The sequence below is a fragment of the Ascochyta rabiei genome, chromosome 14 (assembly GCF_004011695.2).
Source record: "Ascochyta rabiei chromosome 14, complete sequence".
NCBI classification, from domain to species: Eukaryota; Fungi; Ascomycota; class Dothideomycetes; order Pleosporales; family Didymellaceae; genus Ascochyta; species Ascochyta rabiei.
In genome coordinates, this window is record NC_082418.1 from 380,294 (window position 1) to 400,106 (window position 19,813).

Consider the following 19,813-nt stretch of genomic DNA (forward strand, 5'->3'; position numbering starts at 1 on the left):
GCGACTCCTCTCCACCAAGCGAGCATGGCTGGGCGCATTGATGTGATGTCGTCACTACTTGATCACGACGCAAACATAGAAGCAAAAAACAGTAGCGACAGATCGTTGATCTTCGAGCCTAGAGCCCGTCGATGAGTCCTGTTACCAGCTATTTATAGACGTGAATCAAAGGCTTTGTGTGTTCACAGCTCGCGGTAGTCAGGTCTATGATGAATTTTTTTTGGGATCTCTCTTTGACGTAATATTGAGGCTATACGCATCTCCGACTTTGCGGCAGTGTTGAACTGTGTTTTTACGATGCACCGATATGGCGTGTGTGTAATTCGAATTATGCTACTAGGTTTGTTTAACCAGCATGAAACTGTCTGCATTCCTGATGATATCTGCAATGACCGCATGACCAGCTTTCTCAGCCAGATCTCGCGCCTCGACATACTTCTCCGCTAGTGAACCGATCGCTTCTCCAAAATCCAGTAGTAGTCGCACCATATCCAATCGTCCTTGCTCAGCTGCACCTTCGAGCGCAGTGAGTCCATCTTTGGCAGCTTTCCCTGCGAAAGAAATCGCGCCAGCATTCAGCAGAACCGAAATGATTCCAGTGTAGCCATGCATAGCCACAAACTGCAGTGCTGTCGCTCCTGCTTCTTCGCTTGGCGGTGCGTTGACGTCAGTACCAAGTTGTATCAGCTGTTCGACCAGATCTATTTCTCCTTTTCCAGCTGCAGCCTGCAGTGCAGTTCTTCCCAATTTGCCCTTTGCTGGCATATCAACTGTTACACCATGTTTGAGGAGTATTCATGGTGTGAGCGGGTCCTCCAATACAGCTACAGCTAGCAGAGATCCACTTGAAACAAAGATGCCCTTTTTTCGACTGTAATAATAAGGGAAGTATGTTGTGGTCCTTTCATCAGCGCCTGCGTTGAGAAGAAGTTTGACCATCGTGGAATCCGAACAGGCAGCTGCAGCCTGCAGAGGGGCTAGCTGGCCAAGGAGAGAGTCAGACCGGCTTTCCATGATATTTACTGAAGCTTCAACATCTGACTTGACATTCAGGAATTGTTAAACCATTCGCTAGTTGCCTTTCGTTATCGCAAGCACAATCGCTGGTCCATAAGACCAATGAGAGGGTTAGCTGCCACTGATTTCGTAGTGTCACGGCAGAATCACATCTGCCTTAGCTTCCAGAAAAATACTGGTTAACGAATTACCCATTTCGATCTCCATTGCAGCTTCTAAAGCAGTTCGATGGCACTCATCTTTAGCAGTCAAAACATCTTTCCGGGCACCTACTTCCACAAGAGCATGGATTAAGCTCTTAACACACCCAAAGCTGTTGAAGCCGCGCCAGAGAGCTTGTCTCCATCGTATATTGTACTCGTCCATGGCAAGCTGAAGTGCTGTTCCAGTCTCTGAGCTTTCGTCCAAATTCCGCCATACTGGCCCAGGAGTGTTTGAATTAGCGTCACTACTCAACAGGAGATGAGACAATTCAAGGTGCCCATTGACAATTGCTTTATGGAGCACGGTTCCATATCCAGAAGCCTCAGATACAGCATTGACATCTGCGCCCCCCGCTAGTAGTGCAGTCACAACTCCTAGGTGACCCTTCGAGGCTACAATCTGGAGCACAGTGCCACGTCTATCCATAGCTCTTGTTTCGGTGGTGGCTAGCTTTCAAGAGACGATCAACAATCTTTTCCTCCCCTGAAGCTGCTGCTGCTTGGAGTGGAGTCAACACAGTATCCCCTTGACTCACTGGTGGATTGACTACTGTCTTGAAGTGTAGGAGAAGTTTTACGGTCTCTAAGCTACCTCGTTTCACCGCCATCTGAAGTGGCTTACCAACGGGAACTCCTTCGGCATTAGCTCCGACCCTCAGAAGGATGCCTACTAGATAGGTGCGTCTCGCTTTGGTTGCTTTCTGAGGAGCGCCACCAAAATTTGTTGAAGGACGAGCATTGAGATCCGCGCCGACTCTGAGAAGGAGCTTGACCAAAGTGACGTTGCCATTTCTGACAGCTTCTTGAAGTGCAGTGCCGCGCAGACCGGTAGCCGGTGCATTGACACTTGGGTCATAGTCGATAAGACACGTTGCTATGCGACGGACGCCTTTGTGAGCTACCTCTTATAGCAATGTTCGTCGAGACCCGGTTGAGACTTTTGCATTGACGTTGGCGCCAAGGTCTTGAATTTGCTTGACTAGCTGGAGATCTCTCTGGTCGATAGCCACATAGAGTACATGATCCATCGATTCTTCCGATAGAGTCGAGCTACTAGCCACAAGGAGATTGATAATTTCGCTGCAGGGATACGCTGCAGCAACCTCTAGTGTGAATTTCTGGAATTCTCCAGCTGCATTCCAGCACGCGATCGGTGAGTTGACATCTCCGCCAGCTTTTAGTTCACTATTCTACATACTTGTGAGCTTCTTTTGGTTTCCGCAGACGCGTACTTATCCCCAGAACCACGTAAAGGTAGAAGTTCTCTCTGGGGGAGGACTTACGCCGACCCTGTGGTCAGCTGCCCGTTCCTATTGCAGATCAGCGTTGGAATAGAAAGTTTTGTTTCACCCCGAAAATCTTCTTTCCCCTTCTCCACCCACACCTCGCCCCCGCCACCACCCGCACACCCAGCCAGCCCAAAGCAACCCACACCCACACTACAGGCTTCTTGACAAAAGCATAGAGGCGCAGATCCCCCTCCTAAGTGAGGTCTGCTGCACTAAGTACAAGACCCGCCCTCCTATAACTCTGCCAATTACGCCATGCAGCGCTGTCCACACCCCCGCCTCTGCCTTCTCCGACAAGTTTGTCTGCATTACGTACAAACTAGCTAGCTCAGACTAACTTTTCGCTCCTAATCTGAGTGGACGCGTAAATGCCCACTGTGCTATCGCAATGATAGCAGCACCTACCACCGTCGCCAGCCCCTAGTCTGACGACAAGTGGCTGACCTAGAGTTATAGAGTTAGTTGATGTTCAAGAATCTTCGTAACGTACTGTGGAGGCCAGAGACATCGTGGGCAATATCGATCATATAGACTGCGTGGCTACGAGACTCCAACGCAATGGGTTGTGTATGGAGAGGGAATGGTGACGCGTCGGTATGATGGCGACGCGTTGGGAGTGACAGTGAGGTGTGAAGTTCGACAGCGACGAGTCGAAGTTATGCAACGCGCCGACGGACGATCGCGGTGGCCTCGAGCGCGGAATGAATGAAAAGAGGAATACTTACCACAAACTGACTCTGCATAAGATGTCAGCGCGAGTACAAAATAACAGGATGCAGCACTGCCATGCCAGTGACAGAACTACGTACAACAGCCATTGTTCTACAATCTCTGATCTAGTCACAAGAATTCTACCGAAAGTCAACAAGCTTCAGGAATGGGGGCGCTGGGGTCACTTAGCAGAGTTCAGTGTGTTGGGGAAAGGGAGCGTGGCAGCCGTCGCGAGAGTAAACAAATGGAACCTAGGGGTCCTTCCCCATCCAACAGGTCGTGACGCGTCGCGCGCTAAAGCAATTATAGCCATCATAGTGTGGTGCCGCACACATTGCTACAATTGTGCACTCGCTGTATCCATCCATTGCAGCCGTGATACATGAGACGATAGTATTTGTAAGGGCAAGATGGGAGAAAGAATAATTCAAAACCCTAGATCTGAAGATCAAAAACATTGGTAACAGCTACCATGAATACATTGATGAGGAGAAGAACTTGTAGAAACGGATAGATATGAGCTTGAGGACAGGTGCCGACGCAGTCACAGCTGTAAGTACAGGTTCTGCTCTTGAACACCTGGTCGCAAAGCTGCAGCCTTACGATATGGACATGTCGAATTGTCTAAACAATGATAGCTTACTATCATCCGAGCGCGTTCCACTGGACAAGGTATATGGTAGCTGTCCAATCGCGAGGGTCCTATAGAGCCTGAGATACAACGAACCATGGTTCAGCACGAAGGATCGCCTCAACAATAAGAGCCTGCTCCAGGGGCAATTTTAATTTTTCTGGATGTCCCCTCGATTTCTTTTCATCCGCTCGACATTTTCCTAGGCATCCATCACCACAGAATGTTGGAGAGGGACATCACACCGCCGCGATATACGCGTTTTAGATCCGCAAGGCATCCCCACATGCATGCAGTCCCCGAGGATACACTCACCGCTTACAGTACGAAGACTCCAGCATCGCTCCGTCAGGACGCAAAGTGTGAAGACCTTGCATGTCGACGACAACAAGAGCGCAACCGTTACGAGCGAGCGCGCTTCCTATACGAGAACTATGACAAAGAGATCCCCGGCGGTCTCATCTGCTATAACTGCGGTGTCTTCCATCCGCGCAGCCTGCGTGGGAAGCAGAATCTGCGCACCTACCCCGTTCACTGCAAAGGTTCAACAAGGCCCAAATCACTTAAGGACTTCCTCCAACATCGCACCGAGTTCTCCGTGGTCATAATATGCTGCATCTACGTATCCTGGCTGCAGGTGCACCAGACAGCCCGGTCTCTCCGCCACGGCCCACAGTACGGCGCCGTCACGCTGAACTACCACCACGCATACCGCAATCTGGGCACCAGATGCTTCTGGCAAACCGCCTCGAAGGCGCTCCTAGTCGACGATCGCATACTCGTCCGCGCCCAGCACTTCACGCCCATCGGCACCGTCATCGAAACAACACCAACACGCCTGATGGATCAACACGCCGAACTCATCTGCCCCCACACGCGCTCCACGTTCCTGTACTCGAGCCAGCGCGCCAACGACATCATGGAAGCGTGCCGCCTCTTCTGCCGCGCCCACGCAGCAGCTTCTTCCCTTCCCCCTTCCCCCTCCAACGAGACACCAGATACTAGCGAGACGAGAATGCTTCATGGCTTCGTTCACAGTCGCTACCGCTGCCCGCGCTGCCCGACCGAGTGCGTCATCGAAATCCTCCCGCGAGCCTGCTTCGCCGGCGCTCACATGATGGGCCGCACGGTGCAACAGGGCCGCGAATACGTGCTGTGCCTGTCACAGTATCTCGACTTTGGGGCGTGCAACGCACCGGAAGAGCGCGAGTGGAGGGCGCTTTCTACCTGGCCGGCAGAGCGGCCGGAGGGGAACTGGGGGCCTGTGAGGCAGCGCTGGGCTAAGGGTGATGAGGCTCAGGTGGATTTGACGGGGACAGAGGGTATTTCTGTGCGGTTTGAGAGGGCGCTGAGGGGGCTGGGCGAGTCTGTCAGTTGACTGGAAGCCACTGCTGCAAGCGCTTACAAGCATTTTTGTGAAGTCCCGCAGACGCTGTGCTAAGCCCACTGTAGCAGCAGCAATCAATAGGCCATACTCGATTGGCATCTCAGGGGCCATTGAGAATTCTGGTGCGACGCTTCAATTCTTAGTCCTAGCTAGGAAGACAAATTGTATCTGTGCGTTGCTTACGATCCTGAAACTGAAGCAGCTGCTGAGAGAAAAGCCGGTCAAAGCTGATTGCAGCGTACTCACAAAACTCAACTTGGTATCAGTCTGCAAAGCATAAGAAAAGAGCCCCAAGGCGCACGGCTGGCGGAATTGAAGTAAATCGTACCGAGTAGTTTGCGTGCATTTCGATTCATTGCTATCGAGATTGGCGTTTTCCTGCTTCTCTTCAGATCAACCAATGGAATTGTGATCGGCTTACCTTCCGCCAATACAAAGCCAACCGCAGCCCCTTTGTTAGCGAGAAGGGTGAGACAACAGAGTTGATGGATATCAGTTGAGGTCATTCTGGTATCGGATTGCTCTCAAGTATCAAGAGATCAGTAACAAGTTCTATGAATGCCAGTAGTGAGAAACGTAGCTGCATGCCTCGACAGTTCAGCTCTTGCTCCATAGTTTTGTCAATATGCGGCTCACAAGTTTGTAGCTCAATGCAACAGACACTCAAATGTATATAAACCGTCTGATAACAAAGCAAAGAAACATTTAACCATAGCTTGGTTCAATGCTGCGCTTTTTGGTTGATTCTAAGAACCATTTCCGAAACAGAGGCTCAACTTTGTTAGGATTTTACTATTTCTACCACATTAATCAAGTTCTTGAAATGAAAGTTAAGGGAAGGGCGCTGTGAACGCTTAATTGTATCCACATTAAAGCTAATAGAGTAAAGTGAATTGTAGCAAAATAATAAAAAGTAAGGAAGCAAAGAAACTAATTCAGCCTATATATACTATAAGAGATCACTGCTAACCCTCGCAGGACACATAGATCAAATGCAATTGATGTTTCGATCTTTGACAACCTTACTGAATGAGGCACGACAGACAGCTGTGCCGCATCTGTAACATCGGCCCTCTCAGAATGAGTACAGATAGCCTAATACTGCTAACGGTATATGACCGGTCAGATATTTGTCATAAGATAGCCAAGGTGACCGGAAAAAATCCTCATTACACATTCTGACCTGACCTGCACACCAAAAACGGAGGTCAGAGTGATCCGAGGTCGTGGCTGAGCCGTCCCACCGATGCAGCGACTGTGATTGGCAGTCAGATGTGAAAGCAATTATAGAAATGTACGCTGCAAACTGGAGGTTTGCGAAGTAGCAGAGCTAGCACTGATTGCCCTATTCCCGATGCTTGAGCTCGCTGTCTACCAGGGCGTACCCTCTGATTGGCGGTTTCGAGGCATATAGTCAGCAGCATAACAAAGTGGCACATTGATAAGTCTCTTAGCAAGTATGTGGACACAGCTTGCAGTATACCTGCTGCTTATTCTCTATTGCTCATGCCACACCTTCTGTCTTCAGATTGGGGTAGAACCCATGGTAGTTGTCGGACTAAGTTCGAATGAAACAGTGCCAGATGGCTTAATGTAGATAAAAACGCCTACTGATACTTCGGTTCATCTGCACAAATACCCAATGAACGGGTTCCCAGCACAAAAATAAAAGTTTCAGCTGACTTCGATAAGCAAAAAATTGAGCAGTACACATAGCGCAGCAAAAACATACAACAGCGGGTATTCGCTAGTGGTCACCCACCTAACTACTAATCCGCCGGTACGTTGCTTAAATAGGGCTGAGCGAACGGGAAGCCTTGTTTTCAACGTCCTATGGTCGTATGTGGAATAAGCGTTGCAATTATATCTATATATAAGAGATTCAATCAATAAACTTGAGGAATCGACTATCTGGGCGTACAATCGATTTTCTTGACCAGCCCGAAATCCATTCAGTTATCCTCACAGCTCAAGTTGGTGGGTCTATTCATCCGCCTCGCCGATCGCCGTGCTTGCTCGCACTTCTGCCAAGATGTCAGGCTCCCTTTTTGACTCCAGTCGAACGATAGTAATGCCATCTGCTTGATTGTCATCTTCCTTCTCTACCACAAGGACAATCGTTCGATGAATCCTTAGCCGAAAAGCAGACTGCCGAGGACGTTCTTTGTAGATATCTGCCCACAGATCACTTGAGGTAAAGTATCTGATATCTTTTCAAGCTATGTGGAGGCAGGCATTTGATTGACGGGTACGATTTTACATTCCCACCTCTCCAGCTCTCCTACAAGGAAGTATTATGGGGCTAGCTCACCTGTTTGGACTAGACTGTACTACCCATACACACCCCTACCTTGAGCAACGTAATTAATAGGACAAAAAGTGAACATTTCCTGTCCCTGCATTGATCAGACTTATATTCTCCAACAGTAATGCAACGAGGCTGCCCACGCTAGTGCTTAATCGGGATATTAGATATTTTTACTCAATAAGACAGTAGGAAGTAGACAAGTCTTGAGAAAAGATGGTGGCAAGGCGCGTTTCACGCGAATCGCGCACGGACGGCACATGTGCGGAAACACGACCGCCGTACCTAGTGCCATTGCACGAACACCAGTTCGTTATCCAAGCGGACCTTAACGGATCATACTCAACCCTGGATACGTGAATCCAACGATTTCGCCTCAAGGGCGACGTAGGAGATGTGTACATGTCTGGAAGACGTTGATTGAGCCATCTTCAGGGCGTGATGCATGTTGCGGCACTGCCTCCAAGTGCGTCTATATGCTCGAATGGTACGATCTGCTCCTATGCGAGGGCTAGTAACCGTCGGTACCTTCCTTATACACAACAGTGAGTAAGATGGCTTGCTCCGGATACTAAGCGATATAATGTTTCAGCACGAAAGGATTGTGGGGGCCAATCCCACAGGGACACACGGTGTGCAACGTGGAGCGGCACGACCCGCGAAACTTGAGGTGTCAATATTAACCAGGGCGCAATGCTTCCCATTTCATAATGTAGGTCCGTTATTAGGCTTGGCAGCAGCATGTCCAACATGTACGTGTTGCTGTGCCGCAACACAGGGCCTGTAAGCTAAGACCGCAGAGCTTCTTGAGCCGATTACAAGAAGAAGATAAATGGCGATGCGTGATCCATGCGTGGAAATGTCTCCAGCAAAACTTTCTCAAGCTCGGATTTCTATCTTATGGATAGGAGAGGAGATATCAGTCGGGAAAATCTTCTGCGTCATAGCATTTGTTACGAATTGGATGTCCATCATGAGGTGCCTGATGCGTCTACACAGCCCGGTCGACTCACCCTTCCGGACCACGTCGACGCAGTTCGAGAAGGCCTTCTGACTATGAGAGAATCGTGCCACGAGGGTGGGGAAATCACCTGCGTAAAGAGCTTGTCGAATTTGGCACGCTGGATACTGGCTCGGCCTGGATGCATTATCACCTAAGTTCTGCTTTCCTGCATGATAAGCATAATGAGATCGACCTCCAGCAGCGTAGTACGGAATGGGAAACAGCGAACAATAACTTCAAATCTTGGGAGAAAGTAGCCGCACACGCACAAAAATTACGTGAAGACCCGGAGTCGGAGTAGAGCTTTTTCTGGGAAAGGGAGGTTTTTACGCTCTTCAGCGATGAGGCACGTATACAGCCAGGATTCAAGAGAATCTATTTTTTCCTTAGGATTGAGTGTCTCACGGCCTCCCAAATGGACATGAAAGGCGTTAAATTTCACGTATTGATTGTTACACAAGCTGACCATGAATGAGCTCTGCTTTAGATTCATGGTCTCTGTAAGTGTTGGCGCTTACTAGCGCTCTCCCTTACGCTTGTAGCTCAGTGGAGCTGACACCCACTGTTAGTCACGAAAGCGTTCTATGGAATGAAATCGGGACCCAAGTAAATCCTCTTTCGCTGACTGAAAATGGTCATCTCCTCCGAAGACCGAATACAAAACAAAGCGACAAACCTGACAACGACTCTGGATCTGAGTATGAACCGAGTTCAGATAATCAGTCTGATTCTAACAACGGATCTTGCTCCGGTATTGCAACCGAGTCTGATGCCACTTCTGAACCAAATCACGACTCTGACTCAGACGACAACTGTCCGTCTAGAAACAGCTTAAACAGCTGGACATGGCGTGTACGTCACCTTCACAAAAGTTGAAAGGGGTGTATCAAAACAGCGCTTGGAAGAACAAGCATTAAATTTGAAGTTTTAAAGCCATCACGGCAGAGTTATCCCACGAGTCGCTAGCTGTTGATGTTAAGGACATTTGAACACGCAAAGGCTCGGGAAAAAGCATACAACAGCGGGTATTCGCTAGTAGTTATCCACTTGACTACTAGTCTGCCAGTACTTTACGTAGATATGACTGAGCAAACGGGAAGCCTTACCACCTCCTGTCTGTCTGACAGCATTGTTCTCAAAGTTCCTGTGAACGGCAGGTAGAGGCCTGACCACTAGAATCAATACCTTGTGATCAGCCTAGGAGATTCTGTGAATAGGTTTTTGATGATGACAATACAGTTGAGTTATGCTGGTCAACCGATTATCGGAACCCGATCAAGACATACGAAGTCGACGGTTTTGATTGATTTGGTTCAATCAATAATCTGGCTCGTCCATATTTGCGTCGCTTCTGGGTGCTCCAGGAGTACCTGCTGGGCCAAGAAGTGCACTTGTACTGCAGTAATACCCGTGTAGACTAGTGGGATTTCAAAATGCTGTTGGGCCAAGCAACGGGCTTACATGACGTTAGGTCTTAGGATGTCAACTACGCGTGATCATCATCTAATTCATGAGCAGCATGGCGACTCATTACAAAAATCCATCCTGACAAGCACTTGCATATGCCACAATCGCTATACAGACTCCTGATCACCTATAATGAGTCAAGGTACAAAGATCGCAGAGGTCGAGTTTTCGCACTACTTGGATTAGTCACCTCAGACGAGAGGGCGTTACTCAGGCGATTCCTACCAGGCTACACCATGATTGAGGATAATGTTGTGCTCATCGCACTCTGCAATATCCAGCTTGGCTTGCCAAACCAAGAGCGAGAAGGTATCAACGGGAAGCAGCTACTCTTCGCAGTTGTTGTCTATTCAGTGAGCTGATAGTGGCGTCTTGTGAGACGAAGTCTTTACTATGGTTATCTAGGTGATCTACCACCCAATCCACACTGGAATTGGCTCGATGATCAAGAGGCTTTTAATTTCGATGCTAATAGCTGGGGAAGCGTTCTTGAATGTGGAAACGACAGCCCTGATACCCGCAACTGGGGAGGGAAGCGATATTCAAGAGCTAGGGACCGGAGAAAGTGTTGATTCAAACGTCCTGTACACGTACTTGGGACAGTGGTGTTTTTCGTGATGGTTATGAGGATTTATCAACCAAAAGTGTGGAAAGCGTAATTTTCTCTGATGCTAAGTGTCGCAGTATATGCCTTCTTATTTACGGGGCAAGAGGCTAGTCTTCTGCTCCCACACTAAGCAACATTGCAAGATTTGCAGATTTGCAGGGTTGTTCAGAGATCAAGAAATAGATGACTGAACGTCGGTTCTTCCGCACCAGGAAGAAAAAGTAGGAGCCAGAACAATAGATTCACGGTTTATCTCAATGTATCTTTAAAACACTCACCAAACACAAAAAGCGCCAGAATCCTTCCAATATTCTACCCCCACCATCGACGTCATATGGACTAACAAAGAACAGTTGGAATTTTCCGCTTAGTACTAATCATCGGCACAAGATCAGACCCGGAATTTCATCCAGCGAAGTCGTGGCGCCGAAGTCAGCCGCCAAATATTGTTGCGCACTTTTTGCCAGAGTGAAAATATTGGACTTTTGCTTTATTTTTGAGTATCAATGGTAGAACTTCAGGGCCAACAGCACAGCCTTGAATGCTCTCAATGGCCAGCTTCTACAATTGGCTGAACGATTCTGCATTCGTTGAAGCACTTCTTTTGACTCACCAATCATGGTTTATAAAGGCAGTATTGAAGTTATGCTGATGGTTGGACTCGGCACTAATATTATGCTCCGGGATTAGGTTGGCCACAGAAATCTTTGTAAAGTCAAGATGGACTGCTACTATCAGTTACAGGGCTGAGATCGATCTTGGTATCTTCCTGATAGTTAGATATGTATTCTTCTAACTTTTGAGCACTGTTTCCGGGCACACTAAGCGCTCTATAATGTTGGGAACTTATGTCGGGACAGAGGAGGAATGAGAGGTAGAGGTCCGCAGAGAGCGGACTCAATCATATAGATATATGACATGTCCGTATCTTTAGGTTGGCTCCAGCCGAGCTTGGGGACTGAGAAACGAGATTATGTCTCACTCTCGCACTTATTGCGTTGGCATCAACTGTTTTTGGTGAACGGATTATTCATAACGAGCAGGATTTATAGGCATGTCATCTTTGTTTTTGCTCATGTGACTATAGAAGACTGCGTTCTATCATTTGAAGGCTCTGCGAGCCACTTCTTAGCTAACTTCGTAGACGACATAAGTATACCATTTTAGGAGGCTTAAGAAGCACCTAAGTATTTAGAGGATCAGCTTACTGTATGGAGTTGCACAAAGTTGTTTGTCGGCAGCCGCGTTGTTATGTGCACTGCCTTCTGCAGCTCCTTGATATGGCCAACCAGGGCTTTAGTCAATCGTGATCTTACATGGATCGTTGGCTTGACATGTTATTAAAATAGACTAACAGCAACAAATTCGAAAGGTAACACTTAGTTAAATTTAGATCCTGTAACAAGTACAAGGGTCCATGGTTTTGCGGTATTCTCATAACAGACAGGACGAGAAAATTGATATTAGAAACCCTATCTTATGCCACCCCCCCTAGCTATTACATCATCTGGGATGCCTTCATGCAAATCGAGAAGATACTTATCGAACTTGCTAGAGACCTTCATGACGTGCCGGAGATGGTGGTACTTTATTCTCTCATTCTTAAACTTTGCTAGTTGCCTTGCTGTAGTAATTGAGTTGCGAAATCGGCGGCCGTTCAAATCGATTTTCGCCAGATCAACAATCTAACCGTCGATGTGTTCGAAGTCGATAGCAACGGGTGCAATTTCCGTGAGAAGTCGAGTGCCAGGCTCTGCAAGCATCTTTAGTGGAGATTTATCCATTTCCTGGGGACGGCTGAGGAAATTTCTCCAGATCTTCTTGCGTTGGCCTTTGTCCAACTTTTCGTAATGTAGAGACAACTGGATGCGTGACTTGAAAGCTTCGTCGAACTTGCCAACCCTGTTTAAGGTCAGAATCAAAATACCTTCGTAGTACTCCAGACCCTCAGAAACAATGAGACAAGTTCGTTACGCTCCAAGTCTGATAGAGTTCTCTGTTCGAGGAATACATCAGGCACAACGTGTCCTCAGCTTTTACTGAGATGCAAGACGGACTCCAGATATTCTTCAACATCTTCTGGCTTTGTTCCAATGTGGCCACATGTAACTCTGAACAGTGGCTTTTCGGCCATCTCAGCTACACTTTCTGCTTTAAACGTCTTGTCAGTGCCGGGGCCGCCATACAAGATAATTATTAGACCATTTCCTTTGCTCTCAATGATATCAGTGACCTGTTCTCGAGCCATATGGTTAGTAATGAGTGCTCGAACACGCTCCTTGGAGTCATTGTTGATGGCAAGGTGAGAGGAAGAAAGCTTGTTCCAAGAAACGTCCCTGATCATGTCTGTTTCGAGGTCAACTATAAGCTGTTAGAATTTGTGCGAAGGTATGAAAATTCGGCAGAAATATCGTTACATACTCCATTCCTTGCTGCGGAGGTTGTAGGCAGGTATCGTGTCTGGGAACGCCCAGATTTTAGGGTTCGAAGGTGGTTCGTCGGAGCCCATGACGCTAGGATCCATTCTTGTTAAGTGGGAATTCTCAATCGGCTGGTATTCGCGTTTGAAAGCATAGTTGTTTGAATGCAGCTGCCTGTAAGTGTGGAAGTTCATCATAATTTTTTTTGCTGCCTAGGATGTCAATTTATCCTGATTAGAACGGCTGTATGTTGACTACCAGTTTTAAAGGAGGAGGCTGCTCACACCGTAAATCCCCCTTTTTTCCTCATAGAAAAAGGTCCTCCTACTTTGTAAAGCTTTTAACGTGGATGCTTGAGTATTAAAAGAATTGTGGGGATTAGGTGATGTCCAGCGCGTAACCTTGAGTGACAGATAAGTTAGAGCTTTCTTAAAGAGAGTTTTCAGATGGGTTCTTGGTTTGAGGTACTGATCTTGTGATTTATCACTAGATAGTTAGTTATAGTCAGGCTATTTTTCGTTGTCTGATTCTGACTGTTTTGCGTCCTGCAGGTCTTTTGCAGTGAATTCATTTAGGAATTCAGGTTTTTTAAGATCCTCAGAGCTATAAAAGTGTTAAGGTTTTTTTTTAGAAGAGTTACTCTTCCTACCCTCTGTAGAGTTGTCGTCGATCCAACCGCTCTCACCACGAACTGGTCCACTGCAAGTGAATCTCTCTATCACTTGTAGTACCCCCTCTCTGTCCTCCTTATGCAAATTGCTAAGCAGAAGGCGCGTTTTTCTGCCCCTTGCTTCCGCTGGACATAGTCGATCGGGAAAAAACAGCACCAGATTGACTCCTGAGAGGCAGATAGTCAAGTTGCGGTGGGTGGTGCTGTTAGCTGAGATCACTGAAAGTCTAGCAACAGCAGCAATATTCAATAAAATCCCTTATTCGCCAAGCCTGTCAACTGTGAACCTGCATAAGCGGAGGTGAGATCCAATGGCTGTGGGGAGACTGCAGGTTTGGAAGGTGGCTTGCAAGAAGCTACGTATTCCAATTGGTTTACCTCACTTGCATATGCTGACTACAGGCGCATTGCGGGCTTGCCTTCGATGATATATAAGAGCCAATCGTTACGCATCTCAATGAGATATTAGCCGGTGAACAAACATAAGTACACAAGGCTGAGCCTGCTAAGAGCCTCACCCTAACTACTATAGCGCCAACCGTAGTCATAACTAACGTTTAGTGGGTTGAGGAGGTTGAAATCAACATTTGACTTGTTTGGTTTATTACTGCCAGGTTGCTCTTGCATGAGTCAGGTGAAGAGTTATTCTAATGACACAAAGCTGTACTTTTAGCGAGTGGTACGAAAGGCATCAAAAGGTAGTCGGAATTTAGTAGAGGAAACATTGTTTACACGTTGTGAGGCTAACATGAAGTTAGTAGGTCAGATACTGCTGCCGAAGAAGTAAATGAGGCCGCGAAAGGACGACTCAAATCTTATCTAACTAAATATCCGAAGAAGGCTGCGCTTGTTCGTTCTGCGTTCACTCTAGAAGGCGTCTAAGATGTTTTCTAGAAAGCGATTGGAAAGTATAATGCCTCTCACAGCGAAACCGAAGCCCGGGCGTGGTTGATTGAGCTTTTAAAGTGAGAACATTTTTACAGTGGTGTCTTTGACGTGTTTGCCCAACATCATCCAGAACATGTGGCTCTAGCCTGGGGATCTATCGAATTTCTTCTCATGATTTGTTCTGCAGCGTAGACTGTCGGTTTGTGGGCTAAATTGTGCATAGGCAGTTTTGAACCACGAAGAAACCATCACTATCCTTGCAAAGACCATGGCTGGGGTTGCGTGGCACCTTCCTCGTGTCGAGCCCCATGCTCTCTTGTATCCAATTGATCGAATGGAGGAGGCTGGAACGAATTTATATGCATGTATACGAAGATCCCTTGTTCGGGCTCGGGGCTGGTACGAACAAGAATTCATCGTCTCATACACAGCATCGTGAGACCTGCTGAGCTTCGCTATCGCGATCTTTTGGATGAAATCACAAGCAGCTCACTTCTTGTTGATAGGTTAGCCTTTTCTGGCTCACAGGCAGAAGAGCTAAGGGATCTTTATCGAAAATTTTCCGACTCGCTAGCGGAGAATAGGAACTTACGTTGAAGATTGTCTGAATCACTTGTGGAAAAAAAAAATCAAACCCTTAATATGATGCTGACTGTGGTGAAAGGAATGAAGATTCAGATGGCATGTAAGTGGGCCCCGTTTGACCGGCTCTGTACAAAAGGTTGACATATGAAGCACACTGTAACACGTCAATTGATACGAACTGTCGTCTGACAGATATGCAATATGACCTCAGCATTGGTTCGCCACTGAACGTCCTGATGTTGGATCCTGCAAAATCATACCAATACTACTATTCACTCAAACAGCGGAGATATTGTGGCGCGACCGTCTGTACCGTTGCAAATAACTTCTGGAGATCCTAAAAGTTACAGAAGTGGTCATATATCAACGACTCTGCTCTTTCAATAGTTTCTAGAGGTCCCTAACCTCGCTGTACATAAAGAGGCATATGTATTAGCACTATCGAGCAACTCCATTAAGCGAATGTACCAGTGACATTCGCTATAAATGCACCACAAACGACTAGTAGCTCTGAAGACAGTATCTGCATGACAGATATATTAAAGTCTCTCTCTTGACAAGTTATGGAGAAAGAGCGGGAGCACCAGACGGAAAATCCAATAGCTATGACCCACTTCAAGTTCCATGAAGCTGTTACAGTAGAGGAATTGTTCTCGGTTTTGGAGGCTTTGTTGACTGTTACAACAGGCCAGATCTATGTTATTGTTATTCTTGGGCTGCTAGATCAGAAAAAGTCTGGCTCCTCCGGTTTTGCGTGGACACAAGCCTTTGGGCATTCCTTTAAGAAAATATCTGAGAGAGCTTCTTCCACAAAGGATAAGGTTCTCTTGGCCAACTACGGTACTCTCTGTTTTCAGTTGACCTTGGAGGAACGTGCCAGATCTGTGATTCCGTTGAAAGTACAGGTTGCTACAGTCCGTCAACGGAAAGCGGGAAGAGGCCCGCGATTACAACAGAAAGATCTACATGTAAAAGTTCTGCCCAGTGCACATTTGAAGAGAACGATTGAGACAAGGAGTGCAGTGGACTATATCATTTGCCATAGACATGTCCGCAACCAAAGTGGTTCAGTATTCTACTTTCATAAAATGCTTTCAGTAATTGGGTTTTGTAGGTACGATCCTGCCAGCGATTTTGCAAAAAAAATTTGCATTCTGATTATCGCACCCAATAAAATATCCAGAAACCATGAATTGATTGTATGTACCATGTAAAATAGTGTAAATCAGCATGTCGTACAAACTCTTGTTTGCAACGTCCTTTGGACGTATATGAAAGAATAAACATTGAGCCCAGTGCGCAGGAGAGTTAGGGATATTGTAGAATAAGATAAGCAGTACAAAAAACATACAACAGCGGGTATTCGCTAGTAGTCACCCACCTAACTACTAATCCGCCGGTACGTTGCTTAAATAGGGCTGAGCGAACGGGAAGCCTTGTTTTCAACGTCCTATGGTCGTATGTGGAATAAACTACTGAATTGTATTTAAATATAAGAAATTTAATCAAACTAGATGTTAGCTGGGCGGTGTTCGCGGTTGTGCGCATCATGTGCCAGCAGGCGCGCAGAAAACTAAGGAAGCATCCAAATGCCCACTATGGTACGAGATGAAATAAAGGCCCCTGGATCGGGACATGGGGCGAGCGCTTTAATGGGTTACAAGCAGTGCTGAAGGTGAACGTGTGCATCCTGTTACCATTCATCACAATCTATGTAGATCCATCACCAATCTTCCAATCTTCTATTAAGCAGTTATCGTAAGTTTTACCTTACCTCTCCTATATGCTTAGTCTTTAACAATTTTGTCTGTATATCAAAGATGTCTTATTCTAACAAGGGCATGGCTTATGTGCTATGCTTTTACAATAATATTTTTGCCTTAAAGGACAAAGTGTCGTAAGATTATTGGTACGACTGACAGAAATTTTTGGATAGCGGTGATCGCGAAGCTGAATGTTCAGGTATGGCTGGTATGGGTAGAAGGGTGCGATTAGATTGGCTCCACTTGGATTTGGTTCTTAGTGACCAGTGGTCATTCACTTCATAGTTCGTGATTAATGCCACTATGCGTATTGTTACGTCATACAATGTCAAAAAGATAAGTTAAATTACATGCCGTCGTTGCGGCCAGTAATCAACATACCTGTAACTTATAGAAACACAAAACAAGTAGCTTACATAGAGACGCGTGCTAACGTCTCGGCATCAAGCAATCCCTGTTAGACAGAGAAATGGTTATCATCCCACACCCCCCTCTTTTCCCCCTTCAGGATAGCACAGTTCAGCTCGTTGCGTTGCTATTGTGGGGCCTCATGCGTTGAACCGGATCGGTACTATTCAGATGCACAGCCTGGTCATGGTATCCTTAGGGACAAGTTCTACCACCGAGGTCGAGTGATCCGAGTGAACACCTACAAAGCTTCTGCTTCTAACGTGCGGTAACTTTTCCACTCATCACGCTCAATTTAGCAAACAAAGAAGCGGTACATATACTTCATAGACTTTGAATTTAAGAAGCAGAATATATACTACGCGATGGGAAGCATATTTGTGGCGCAGGAGACTGGTCATTTCGCAGGGGATGGAGGTTCGCTTGGTGTCATGGCCATCATGCTGCTGCTACTCTGCTGATGGCTTGGACGTGCTGCCGGCGCACTGCATTCATCACTCAATTCCGCCTTCTTATTGGCTACACATGTCAGCTTTCCTGAAAGGGCAGTTCGATAGTTACAATTTCACTTACATGTCGCTCTGGCAGCATCTGGGAGGGCACGAGACATGCGCCAATCGAATACGTCCTCTCGAATTTCAGAGATTTGCTGCTTTGCGAGTTCAGCATGAACCCATGTTCGCGTCTCAAGCTTCACAGCTCTTAGCACTCGAGTCCAGCTTGTCCATGTATCATCTCGTTTTAGTAGGCTCCAAGCAGCTTCATGGGTGATAACCTGTTTGCGAGCCAACTCAGCTTTGCAGCTTGTGCCACGAGTATAGAAACTGTCACGGTTTAGGGTCTCTACTGCTCCTGCTCTTCACCTCCTCGCGCTTACTCATCTCAGCGAGCTACGCCTATCTAGGTTAGCCTTGCTAACAGTTACTACCTACATAAACTTTCCATAGCATCCGCAATACAACCTTAGTTCAATCCTTCAATTCTTCCTGCCTACACGCAATCCTTGACAGTTATGAGCCCGGCTGCAACCTAGGATTGTTCTCACCTGCTGCTGCAATTGTCACTCTACTCGAGTCGCACGTTGCTTACTGCGTCCACGACAACGCACCTGTTACCGCGTTTACCCACAACGCACCTTGCCCGGATCTCTGCCTTGATCCATTCATACACGACTACAGCCTCCGCAATGGCTACTGAGTCTGACCCCGCAGTAACGCGTGTCACTGTCATACTCAACACACCTGACGACTGGTTCACCTGGTTGTTTATTCGCCGAGACGTTGCCAACCGCCACGGTCTCTGGCAGTACATCAATCCTGACGTAGCTAAGGAATTACTCCCTGAGCTGACGGAGGCTGCTGAGCCTCAACTCATTGACTACCAGGTTGGAGCTACTAGGCTCTCTGACCTGACTGCAGAAGACCGAGAGTCATACCAATGGGAATGCGATCAATGGGAGCGCCGCCGCTCCGAGTACCGCACCAAGAAGAAGGCCTTGGCCAACCTGAACACGGACATCAGCAAGACGATTGCTGTACGCCACATACACCTGATCAAGGATCACAAGACACCTACGACTGACTAGTCGCTCTTAAGAAGTTCCTTTGTCCCACAGACGCGACTCACCGCCGCGAGTTTTCTGACAAGTGCAACGCTCTTAAGACGGCTCCACAAGCTACAAAAAAGGTTGAGCAATGGCTCACCAACTAGGTATACATCACCGCCCAAGGCAAATCTATTAGGCCGCTGGAGACTAACGGCAACCAACCACAAGAGGACTTTCTGATTGCCTGTAAGGCTCTAGATCAAGAGTAAGCCACATCCTGCCTGCGCAAGATCTTCAAGCATGAAGCGCGAGACACCACTGCAGAGATCTCATCTCTTGAGACGTACGTCGCCAAGATAACCACATACCTACGTCGTACGAAGCCGAACTCCACTGGACTGGCAGTCTCTGCTGCTGAGCTCGAAATCACGAAGCCAACTGAGACTCCATCAACTGGTCAAGGTCACCGTGATGGCGCTTACCGTGACGGCGCACGACCAACACCTACCTGCGTATGTGGGAAGCAGCATTGGTGCACTAACTGCTTCATACTGAATCCACGCCACCCGGAACGTCCAAAGACCTATCAGCCTGCAGCTGAGGCTGTGCGCAAGGTTGAGGAAGCGCGGAAAGACTCCAACATCGACGCGCGCATTAAGACTGCTCTTGCAAGGTAGGCAGCCCGCCAACCTCAGAGCACTGCATCATTACAAGTTGATAATGGCAAGCCACCTGTCAACACTAACACGTTCGTGATATCAACTGGCCCATTACTCAAGCCTTTCCGCGACGGCCACGACGGCCACGACGGACACAACCACAACAGCCACAATGATAACGTCGTCATTGCGATCGACGATCGTGCTGAGATAGTGGGAGCTCTTACAACAATGGCTGCTGATGACACCACTCA

General features: G+C 47.3%; 5 protein-coding genes across 5 annotated transcripts, besides 1 other annotated feature; 3 read left to right on the top strand and 2 right to left on the bottom strand.

Annotated features, from left to right (window-relative positions):
- Window positions 1-336: 336 nt before the first annotated feature.
- On the bottom strand, window positions 337-765 carry EKO05_0008063 (uncharacterized protein; the record flags this gene model as incomplete). Its single annotated transcript, XM_038941487.2, has 1 exon — window positions 337-765. The coding sequence occupies one exon, from the start codon at window positions 763-765 to the stop codon at window positions 337-339; it is 429 nt and encodes a 142-aa protein (XP_038796533.2).
- Window positions 766-2,595: 1,830 nt separating this feature from the next.
- Window positions 2,596-2,660: a tandem repeat.
- Window positions 2,661-4,074: 1,414 nt separating this feature from the next.
- Window positions 4,075-5,229, top strand: EKO05_0008064 (uncharacterized protein; the record flags this gene model as incomplete). Its single annotated transcript, XM_038946440.2, has 1 exon — window positions 4,075-5,229. One exon carries the CDS (start codon window positions 4,075-4,077, stop codon window positions 5,227-5,229), a length of 1,155 nt encoding a protein of 384 aa, XP_038796534.2.
- Window positions 5,230-12,305: 7,076 nt separating this feature from the next.
- Window positions 12,306-13,144, bottom strand: EKO05_0008065 (uncharacterized protein; the record flags this gene model as incomplete). The annotated part of the gene is made up of 3 exons (XM_038941405.2): window positions 12,306-12,522; window positions 12,678-12,981; window positions 13,042-13,144. 3 exons carry the CDS (start codon window positions 13,142-13,144, stop codon window positions 12,306-12,308), a joined length of 624 nt encoding a protein of 207 aa, XP_038796535.2.
- A 2,602-nt stretch (window positions 13,145-15,746) lies between these two features.
- On the top strand, window positions 15,747-16,397 carry EKO05_0008066 (uncharacterized protein; the record flags this gene model as incomplete). The annotated part of the gene is made up of 1 exon (XM_059637193.1): window positions 15,747-16,397. The coding sequence occupies one exon, from the start codon at window positions 15,747-15,749 to the stop codon at window positions 16,395-16,397; it is 651 nt and encodes a 216-aa protein (XP_059493176.1).
- A 2,143-nt stretch (window positions 16,398-18,540) lies between these two features.
- Window positions 18,541-18,939, top strand: EKO05_0008067 (uncharacterized protein; the record flags this gene model as incomplete). Its single annotated transcript, XM_038941258.2, has 1 exon — window positions 18,541-18,939. One exon carries the CDS (start codon window positions 18,541-18,543, stop codon window positions 18,937-18,939), a length of 399 nt encoding a protein of 132 aa, XP_038796536.2.
- Between the last annotated feature and the right edge of the window lie 874 nt (window positions 18,940-19,813).